The 10,715-nt window shown below is 39.7% G+C and overlaps 1 protein-coding gene across 1 annotated transcript in view; it reads left to right on the forward strand.

Moving 5' to 3' along the window:
- Nucleotides 1-9,922, forward strand: part of lrp2b (low density lipoprotein receptor-related protein 2b) — a 44,308-nt gene extending 34,386 nt beyond the window's left edge. The window contains 19 exon segments of the mRNA XM_034214327.1: nt 162-284; nt 1,412-1,540; nt 2,356-2,487; nt 3,472-3,597; nt 3,947-4,090; nt 4,184-4,349; nt 4,609-4,737; nt 4,904-5,124; nt 5,217-5,399; nt 5,932-6,051; nt 6,435-6,522; nt 6,879-6,943; nt 7,051-7,228; nt 7,501-7,564; nt 7,999-8,118; nt 8,485-8,571; nt 8,813-8,896; nt 9,123-9,179; nt 9,639-9,922. Coding sequence (XP_034070218.1) covers nt 162-284; nt 1,412-1,540; nt 2,356-2,487; nt 3,472-3,597; nt 3,947-4,090; nt 4,184-4,349; nt 4,609-4,737; nt 4,904-5,124; nt 5,217-5,399; nt 5,932-6,051; nt 6,435-6,522; nt 6,879-6,943; nt 7,051-7,228; nt 7,501-7,564; nt 7,999-8,118; nt 8,485-8,571; nt 8,813-8,896; nt 9,123-9,179; nt 9,639-9,665 — 2,243 coding nt within the window. The 3' untranslated portion in view covers nt 9,666-9,922.
- Nucleotides 9,923-10,715: the final 793 nt, after the last annotated feature.

Below are 10,715 nucleotides of genomic sequence, written 5' to 3' on the forward strand. Positions count from 1 at the left end.
TCTCCCCTGTTTAATACAATTTATACCTAATTCAACAAAGATATCAAGACAAGACAGCTGCAGAATTCAAAAGCAAACATGATTCCAAATAGCTGTGTGTTTTAATAATATGTTCTGGCAGAGGTTGGTCTTAACTCATACTTGTGTTGTATATGTTACAGTGAACGTCACCTGCGAGCTGCCGTTCAGGTTCCGCTGTGCAAACGGCTACTGCCTCTACTCCGGTTTGATGTGCAACCAGAAGGACGACTGTGGGGACGGCAGCGACGAGAAGGAAGAACTCTGTATGACCCACGCACATCACATACAATCACATAAAAGCATACAGAGTTCATCAGGGCAGTTTGGAATGGAAACATTGCCATTAACCAATTGTGATTGCTTTTTTTTGTTTCCACTTTAAATGTGGCAGAACTCAAATGTAATCAAACAAAAGCACTAAAGATGGAATCTTCAAATGTTGTCATTTCACAAAATTACACACAGTTTCAAGAATGACTATTGTACCTTATTACATTTCAAACAAATATACAGATAATGAGACAAATAGACAAAAATATCATACATATAATACAACTTGATAAGATAAAACATAATGTATCCCTAGGGAACAGGTAGCTATTATATACAGGCAAGAGATGCACAACAAAGTATTCATGTAGACATTTGGTGTTACTATTACATTTAATGATCGAAGTTTAAGGCAAAGAGATGTTAAAACACAGTAACAAGCAGAACCTAAAATGTGCACACACACTGAGCACACTGTGCCTCTGCATGTAATCAATTAGGTTTTACAGCCGTCATTGTTATTATTCTTTATTTTTTTTAACATAGCCATAACCAGATTTGTAATAAATTCAGGTCGAGCAAGTGCACCACTAATCATCAGTTTCTGGGAGCCCCGTGGATTAGTGAGGACATCACTAATGCCTCCTGAACCTCGCTCCTTTATGCCAATGAAATGGGAAATCCCAAAATGACATCAGTGTGTATGCACGGCACACAAAGCCTGAAACATACAAGGGATAAGGAACAAGTCTGTATTATGGAATTGTTGCACAATCAGCTTAAACATCATCACAGCAAATTATTTTGAGAGGGGATTAAATAGTTGTGCTCGGAGTGCAGGTGGACAACAAGCTAGCTCGTCTAAAGCCATTTGTTGTTTCGCAGTAGGAGCTGTAAACAAGCCTTAAATTGAATAGTGAAAATATAGTATGTGGGAGTCCAATTTTCACACACTTTATCCATCTTCTTTTGGCTATATACACAGTTGAAGAGTATAGAAAAAGCTCTGAATTAAATGTAAAACTAGTGGAGGTGGACGTGTTTCTACAGATGGTTTAGTACCCACTCAACCTTCCTGCGTACTTGTGTTGATGACTCATTCTAACTGTGTCCTTCTCAGGCCGCGAGCCCACGCTGCCACCCTGCACTTTGGAAGAGTTTAAATGCACCAACGGACACTGTGTGGCCCTGCCGTACGTCTGTGACCACAACGACAACTGTGGAGACCGCACCGATGAATTAGGCTGCAGTGAGTAGCACGACAACACACCGACTATAAATATCCTCTTTTTCAATAGTGGTTATTACACGATGCTATCAAGTGTGACCTTGCCGTGATTTCATAATGTTTCCAAGTTACAGATATCTGCATCCAGCATGTTTTATTCAATATTTAAAAACACAAGAATAGCTACATTATGTGCACAGATAATAGCAGATCACATTATATATAGAATTATATAATTACAAGAAAAAGATGACGCACATGTTGTATAAATATGAGATATTTTTCTTGATATTATTCAATGATTTGGACATGCAATCTTTTAAGTTAGCGCATTGAATTCTCCAAGTAAAATCTTGTTTTCTTATAATAATAACTTTTCATGCAGTGTCAAATAATGAGGAAAAGAGATCTTGTAATTATAAGATAAGATTCTTGTTATTAAGAACCCTTTCGTATTATTCGAAAAATGTTCTTATAATGATGATGAATGGAAATGGAATGCGTAACTATAGGATAATTGTCTCTTTTCTTAAACCTGTTAGATGTCAGCTTCTTAAAAATAAACATAATTTAAGACAGAAAATCACAGTTAAAGCAAAACTCTGAGGCAGCCATGTCAGAACACCACCAGAGGACGTAAATATCCTTTGAGATCATTTATTGAAGTATACATGATGGTGCAGGGAATAATTGGGACCTGGAGTCGAGGCAGTAATCTGATTATGTTAACAAAGCCATTGTTGTATTTCATCAAAAGTAAGCGTCTCCTACATTAGAGACTAAATCTTTTTTTTAAATGTGTCTGAGTTTCTCCGCTCTGTGTTGTTTGGCTTCAGATTTTGGCCACGATCGCAACTGTGATGAGAAGCTGTGCCAGCACGAGTGCACCAACCTGAACGGCACCGGCTTCATCTGCTCCTGCCGGCCCGGATACACCGTGGACCCAGTCAGCACCTACACCTGCATGGGTACACACACACACACACACTCTTTTGGAATCCTCCTGCTGTTATTGAACTTATACACACAGTGGGTGTTTCTCAATAGCGAGTAAAGCTGCTCCAGAGCCACTATTTCAAGCATACTATGTCATCGAGTGCCGCCGAAGGACTGTTCCGATGTCCAGCATACTTGGAATTCTACCGAGCCCGGCGTACTTCGTAGCAAGACATTTCGAGGCTGCACATGTGTAGACTCCGCGTCTTAAAATCCCCACAATGCTTTGCGCACGGACCAATTTCCCAAAATATGTGGCGGAAAATGTAAGGAGGGGCCTCTCATATGACGCACACCTGCACACTTGCTCGCCTGTTCCACTCTTTGTTTTCCGAATGCCAGGAAGGATTCTTGCCTCGCTTCTGAAGCAAGTGACTCGGAAAACATGTGCTACAAAGCAAGCGTACTCGACATTGAGAAACACCCACTTTCTCACGGAGAGATACCGCAGGTCCTTCCGTCCTGCAGCGGTCAGACTATATAACCACCATGGCCCCTAGTAGACCCCCCCCCCCCCCACACACAACAACACAGACTATAACACCCCTTGTTGTTAAATACCAACCAACTATGTGCAATATGTGCAATACGTGCAATATATATATGTGCCGTTAATAACTGCAATATATACCTGGCTGCCAAATCCTCAGAACTGTTAAAGGATGTGTATTTTGTAAATTGTGTAACCTTTTTCTTAATTCTAATTTGAATCTTTAATACTTTTGTATGCATGCTTCTTAGGTAACATTAAGCTGTCTTTGGCTCTTTTCTGCTGTAACAATGTAAATGTGCCCTCTGTGCGACTAATAATCTGATTCTGACTGCACACAGAGGATTCTGCTGTCAAAACTCATACAAATATGAATGTTTAATAAAGTTTCATCATTCCAGTTAAAAACCATATGTGCCAAACAGTGAAAAACTTGAACTCTCACAATCTCTTCTCTCTGCTGCAGACATCGATGAGTGTGAGGTGTTCGGCACCTGCCCTCAGGTCTGTAAGAACACCAAGGGTGGCTACGACTGTGAGTGTTCCCAAGGCTACCGGAAAGTGGGCAACGGAAACATGTGCGAGGCTGAGGGTGAGCAAGACATTTTTATTTATGTTTCTATTTCTAATTTGTCACAGTACAAAGAAGTGATACATTTGACTAATAACGATGGAATGAAATATACAGACATTAACACAAGTAAGACATATGAAACTTCTTTAGCCATGCTAGATTTATCAGTGGTTAGTGGGTGTATTGTAAGTGTTTTTATGCATGTAAGTGTGTTGTGTAAGTGTGTCAAACTGTGACCAGATGGAAATGTGGGAAGAGGTGGATTAGTGGAGAGAAATAAATAGATGGGTAAATATAAAGAAAAATACAAGTTGTTTCTGCTCCCACTTTTTCATAAATTATAAATATAAATGTCTGTGTGCCTCAGGAACGACCCCCCTGCTGCTTCTTCCGGAGAACATTCGTATCCGGAGGTTCAACCTGCAGACGGAGGCCTACCACGACTTCCTCCGAGAAGAGGAGCACATCATGGCTCTGGACTACGACTGGGACCACAACGACACCGGACTCAGTGGGTTACACACAGATTAAAACTGCATAAAACGCTCAAAAAACATTAATGACAAATCTTAAATTGTTTGATGGTGACCTTTTGTCTCTTCAGGTATGGTGTACTTCACTGTAGCCGGTAAGGACTCTGCAGCGGGGGCCATTAAGAGAGCGTACATCCCCTCAGTGGACGATGGCAGCAACAACATCGGTGCTGCTGTCGACCTCGGCATCAAATACATCACCACACCAGACGGCATCGCTGTGGACTGGGTGGGCAGGTGCGTCTGAATTTATCTGATCACAGTCCTTCAGTCTGATGCCTTGCGCTTGATCATTTCAATTATTTATTTATTTTATTTACACGAATGTGATACATAAAAACCTTCAATCAAATCAACAAATTAAGCTTTTTTAAGTTTAGGTGATGTCCCTAAAGTCAAAATACTCATACCAGTGATAAAGGTCCTTGTTTTCATAAAGAAAGAACACTCTTGATAAAAAGACATATGTTGTGAGTAGTTATTTTTCTGCCTGTAGGAACCTCTACTGGGCAGACTCCAGGGTGAAGAGGTTAGAGGTGGCCATGTTGGACGGACGCTACAGAAAACAACTAGTCAAGACTGATCTGGGACATCCGTCTGCTGTGGCCGTCAACCCACGACTGGGGTGGGACTTTAGTTTGCTAAAGGTCACCTGTCCCAGACAAACTGAAATGTCTGGATGGTTCATAATGCAACAGAAGATTTTTTCCATGAAAGACCTTAAAGGAAGACACACCTTAATGCACCTTATCTCAGAGCGCAGATATCTAACCTCTGCTCTGTTTCTGCAGGATGTTGTACTGGGCAGACCGTGGGGAAGCTGCCAAGATCGAGTGCTCCTGGCTGGATGGGCAGGAGAGGAAAGTCCTGGTGAGCGACGGCCTGGGTTGGCCGACTGGTCTGTCAATCGACTTCACCAACGGCGACAGAGTCTACTGGTCTGACTCCAAGGAGAGCCGCATAGAGTCTGTTCTGCCCTCAGGAGAGGGACGCAGAACTGCCGTCTACATCGGTGAGGATGAGGATGAGGATGAGGAAGGAAGCGAACATGAGTTGTTGTGTGTGAGACTGTAAGGTTTACACATTTTGTTTCTCCTCCTCTAGATGTGAGGAACCCCTTCAGCGTGAGTGTGTTCGAGGATCACGTTTATTGGAGCACTCAGGAGAAAGGCGAGGTGTTTCGGCAGGACAAATTTGGCCGCGGATCAAAAACCAAGCTTCTGACCGGGGGGCCGTGGCTGACCCAGGTCTCTGTGTACCAGCAGCAGAGATACAACTCTCTAGATAGTAAGCTACACTCACATGTTCACACACAGTAGCACATACTGTGCTGTATTACAGACTATAATGTGCATATGTTGTTTAGTTTGCCGTACATACCTGAAAGGATCATGTTTGTATTTTTGTATCTATAAAACTAATAATTGTTTATTTTCATGTTTGTATTGACTAATATATTATGTTTGTATTCTGTTAGACATCATGATGGGGCTGTACCAAATAGTTTTGAGCTTTATTAATGATTCATATTCATGACGTGTACATTTTTGCATGTTTTTTCATGTTTTTTAAACCTGGTATTTCTACACAGTTCAAGATGAAGATTAGGAAGAAAGTCAACCATGATTGACAGAAAAAAGTGAAGAAATCCTCGCAGTAATGACAACATTCGTGAAGGAAGGAGAAAGCAGAATCCTGCTCACTGCATTGATATCATACCTCTCACATGTCTATTTCTGATTACTATTGAAAAACATGTGAGTCATGCACTTCAACTTGTTGAAATGAAGGAGTCAACCCCCCCCCCCTGTCTCTGCAGTGAAGAGTCCGTGTAAGGGAACCTGCAGCCACCTGTGTCTGCTCCGGCCGGGGGGGTACACCTGCTCCTGCCCCCAGGGGACCGGCTTCATCCCCGGCAGCCACACCGAGTGTGATGCAGGTCATTAAAGACTCAGTGAATTACAGTTATGGGGCATCATGTGTTGAAGTTGCAGGAATGAATCTCATACCTCAATTGCAGTGATATTGATACAACTTGAATCATTTTCTCTTTGAATTATTTTTCCTGCAACTATAATTTCAATATCAAAAAAATAAGTCAGGAAAGCTAAAGAAGGGGGGGATTCAATAATGTTTCAAATGCCATGTAGGAGTTAATCTAAAGCAATATAACAATAATAAATACTTTGGCAAATCTGTAGCATATTAATCTCAGTCACGTTCCTTACGACATTTAAATTATATATATTATGATGTATTTTGTTTTCTCCATTGGGGTAGTAACAGTGGTTTGATGGTTTTTAATATATATTATTATTTCAGGTTTTGATCCCCCGCCCACCATGCCCCCACAGTGTCAGTGTCAAAATGGAGGCACCTGTTACTTTGATGACAACAAGGCTCTCTGCAAGTAAGGAATGTGTTAGTCTTCAATGTGGAAGCCAAAACGGATTGAATGGAAATTATAATGCAAATTTTAAAGGTCAAATCTTTACACTTTCAAATTCTAAGAGTCATTTTATTCCGACTGAAATATTGCTCGAACAAAATTGAAATCAAGTTACTCTGTTTATTTTGCATTTTCAATGTCAAATTTGAGATAACATATGAATATTGTCCACTGTAGAGCAGTTAAAGTGTACAAAATATATAAATGTGAAACAGCTATTCCATACTAATGAATTTACAATACTAATAATAAGTATTGTATATTACCGCAGTGTATTAAAATGTTATAACTCTAATGTTTGTTTTGTTTTTTCGCAGATGTCCTCCAGAGTGGACGGGAGATTACTGCCAGAAAAACAAATATGACGCGGTCACATCCTCAAGTATATTTGATTTAAAAGCCAGAAATGTAACCTTACAACATTAAAAACTTTAACTTTATTTCAATTTTAATACTCTGCCTTTTGCTCTTTCCTCTGTCTGATCTCAGTTGGCATAGCGATCGGGGTGACAGTATTGATCGTGGTTCTGCTGGTCACTCTGGTCTATGCTGCCAGGAAGAAGTCCAGCCTGTTCAGCCATCTGCCCTCAATGCCCAGTATGCCCTCAATGCCCTCAATGCCCAGTATGCCCTTGATGCCGTCCATGCCCAACCTGCCAAGCTTCAGGTGAGATGAAGCCAGATTGTAAAAGATGCAATAGGTTAATTCTGTCAGAAACCTAATAAATCTAAAATATTTGTTTCCTTACATGTCCACAGTTTTCTTCTAACTACTAGTTTAATGATATGCTTTCAATACAGAATGTTTTGAATCTCCTATTTACTCTTAAGTTCTCTTTTACAAGTGTCTCATTCACTTTCAAGGTTTGTTTGTATGCAATGTAGCGCACAGCATTGTTTCAGCTGAATAGACGGTGTGTTTTAAATTCTTTTTTATAGAAATAGTGCGTCTCCAAATGCATCGAGAACAGAGGAGAGTGAAGCGGGGCTGAATTGTGAAGCGGTAAGTAGCAGAGCAGTCAATCATGAAAAAGGGTTGATAAATAAATTCTGAACAGGTTTTTTGATGTATTCGTGTTTTAAAGCAGCAACAAAAGCAGCCTAAAGCTTTATCAACTCAGAGTATCTCCCTGGAAAACTGATCTGATACCTAAATACAATAAATGATATTCGAGACATTTAAACACTGCGTGAAACATTTATGAAGGACATAAATCATCCACTATTCTCTCATTATTCCTCCTGTCCTCTGATATCCTCTCTGTCATGATAATGTGGATAATAAAGGTCTGCCATCAGAGCCTGAAAGCCCTCAATAATTTAAACCTGCTTCCTATTCAGACCCAGGTTTCAGGAGGCAACCAAGGACTATCAACTCTTCATATAAACAAAGTGCTTAGTACTATCGACTTTTTGTGTCTTCTTGTTTGTTGTCAGGTTCCCTGTATGTTGGTGTCCATGTTGGAAACAGACGTGAAGAGTTTTGAGAACCCGGCATATCAAGTTGAAGAACAACCTCCTTCCACGAGCGCAGTGGCAGCTACCTCTGCAAACGAGGTAGATGAACAGAAATCAGTCCTCCCTGTGGAGTTCATTGATTCTGCAAATACCCCCTCTTGCTTGCTGGCTGCATATCATGCTACATGGCAGTAGTTTGAGAGTATATGCCAAAGGGATGTAGTATCAAGAACAGACTGTTTCGTTATGATTCTTTCCCACTGCTGCAATGTTATATTTTTAATATTAACTTGCTGTATTTCTTGTATCTGCTGTTTTCATGTTTGCTCTACTGCTCACAAATTAAAGTGATTTTTACCGAGAAACGTTCAGTAAAAGCATTACTTTGTGCTCCGATGCAGCGAATCACTTCTGGTTTTGGAGTTTAATCATTTGAAATATGATATACTGTGTTTCCTTCCTCAGGAGAACGTGATGAACCCTTTGTATGTGGAGGAAGTTAAAGTTGTGGACGAGCCCTCGAGAAGTGCAAACACACCTACTGTCAACATGGTCTGTTTCACATTCATTACTAATTTAATTGCACAACTAATTAGATACATATAATAACACGAGGGTTTCAAGTAAAAATGCAACACCAAACAAAGGCAAATCAGAGAGAGAGACAGATATATTATACAATACATCTCTAATCCTTTTGACTAGGTTTTAAGTTCCAACTAACTAAATCCCAGAGAGTTTTATTTTGTTGTTTAATCCTTTAAACCCTTTTAACTTTCCCTTACTGTTTTAGGAGCCTTTTGAGAACCCGGCATACGGCTCAGACGTGGAAGATATCGACGTCACTTCTACACAACAAACGGCTTCCAGCATACAGGTAACCATGGAGACGCATGTTAAACTGTTTCCTAAAACAGCTCAGTTTCTGAAAACATGGATAATTACATGCTTTGAATGTTTTAATGCAGGCAAAAGTGTTAAAATAAATTAGCTATATTACTGTTTTGCCAACTGTAGAAGGGAAGGCAGTGAAATGTTTATATGTGAATGTGTGCTTGTTTATGTTTTGAGTTATTGAAGCTTTTTATTTCTCTTTTCTCCAGCTGTTGGAACCCATTGATGATGAGAGTTTTGGGTCTTTCCAAAACCCCACATACGCTGTGAGTCCAGAATAACAGATGTTAAACAGGCGGCATTAAGTGTCTCTAACACTGTTCAACTCTTTCATTGAAAAGCTTCATAGTGACAGTCTTAGTAGCAGTTCACAGTTTATATTTTCCTTTCAAATGATTATGTAACATGACTTTAGTGAGATACTATTCACAAAACAGATTTGCAAGATGATTTCATTTGATATGTGTTGGAAGCTGTATTATGACCATTGTAGGTAAAATAAATAATAATTGCTTTGCCATGAGTTTGATCCAACCTTTCAAAGCCATGGGAAGTGTTTGCTTGAGAATTGAGCATTTTCTCTCAGAAATGTATGAATTTAATCTCAAATACTGAGGATGTATTTTTATACACTCCAATCGCCCTTTTATGACCTTATGAATGAAATGTGTGACATAAACCAGGACACAATATATCTAATTGCATTGCATTGCATGTTTAAACAGGAGCAAAGACCAGATTCTGACATTTGACTCGACCTCGTCATCAGGGATTAAACTGGATGGCGTTCAGGACTGAAAACTCGTCATTTCCTTTGGAGGGAGGACGCAAAACAAATCAACCAAAACATTTTGTAAAAGAAAGAAAATGAATTAAATGATTTCATGTGAGATTCATTCAATAAATGAATAGAAACTTGTAATGTCTGTATTTATGATTTGTTTTTATTATATCCTTTTGTACATTTTGATTTTGAGAAGGTTGAATAAAAAAACTGCTTTTATCATCACTCTGTATCACTTCGTTTTTTTAAACCCTTTAGATATAATCCCTAATTATAACAATATCTCCCTTTTACTCTGTGCGACAGTGAGTCTTTCATTAGGACAATGCTGAGCTCTGATCCTGTATCTGACCCACTGAGCTAAGATGAAATGCATTCTCATCATCCCTTTAATAACCCAGAGAGACAATATTTGATCGTGTGATCACAGGGAAAATGCAGTGACTCTGTTCATCTCCCACTGTCACAAATGTCTGAACACATCAAGGTCTCTTTGAGCTGCAACAACTAGGCCAACCAGATGAGAGAAGGGTCCAAAGAAAAGTGAAAACACAAAAGAGAGACATATAAAGGGAGTTGTGAATTATGCGTTTTTCTATGTTGTGGTCCATTTTTCATTCAACATCTCTGACCATCAGCCAAAGCATGTACTGTACCACTCACTGGGAGACATGGAGGGAGGGGATGAATAGCAATGGATGGATTTGAAAGAGGCGGACCAAAAAGGCGTGCAGCTTGCAGCATATGTGCACATTATGTTGCCTTCAGGAACTGCCAGAAAGTACAAAGACTCAGTCCTCCGAATGATCCAACAATGAGATTTTCATGATTCCTGAATGGTGAGAACGTGTTTTATTTTGTATCAGTGTGAATACAAGGGTCAGGGCAGAAAGAGTTTTATTTTGTATACAACGAAGGATAGAAATGCAACCATAGACTGTATATGCAACATGTACAGTAACAAGGCTGAATCCTTACTGTGTATGTACATTTTCTAATCCATTTCAGCATACCCTAA

This window comes from Gymnodraco acuticeps, unplaced genomic scaffold (genome assembly GCF_902827175.1).
Source record: "Gymnodraco acuticeps unplaced genomic scaffold, fGymAcu1.1, whole genome shotgun sequence".
Taxonomy (NCBI): Eukaryota; Metazoa; Chordata; class Actinopteri; order Perciformes; family Bathydraconidae; genus Gymnodraco; species Gymnodraco acuticeps.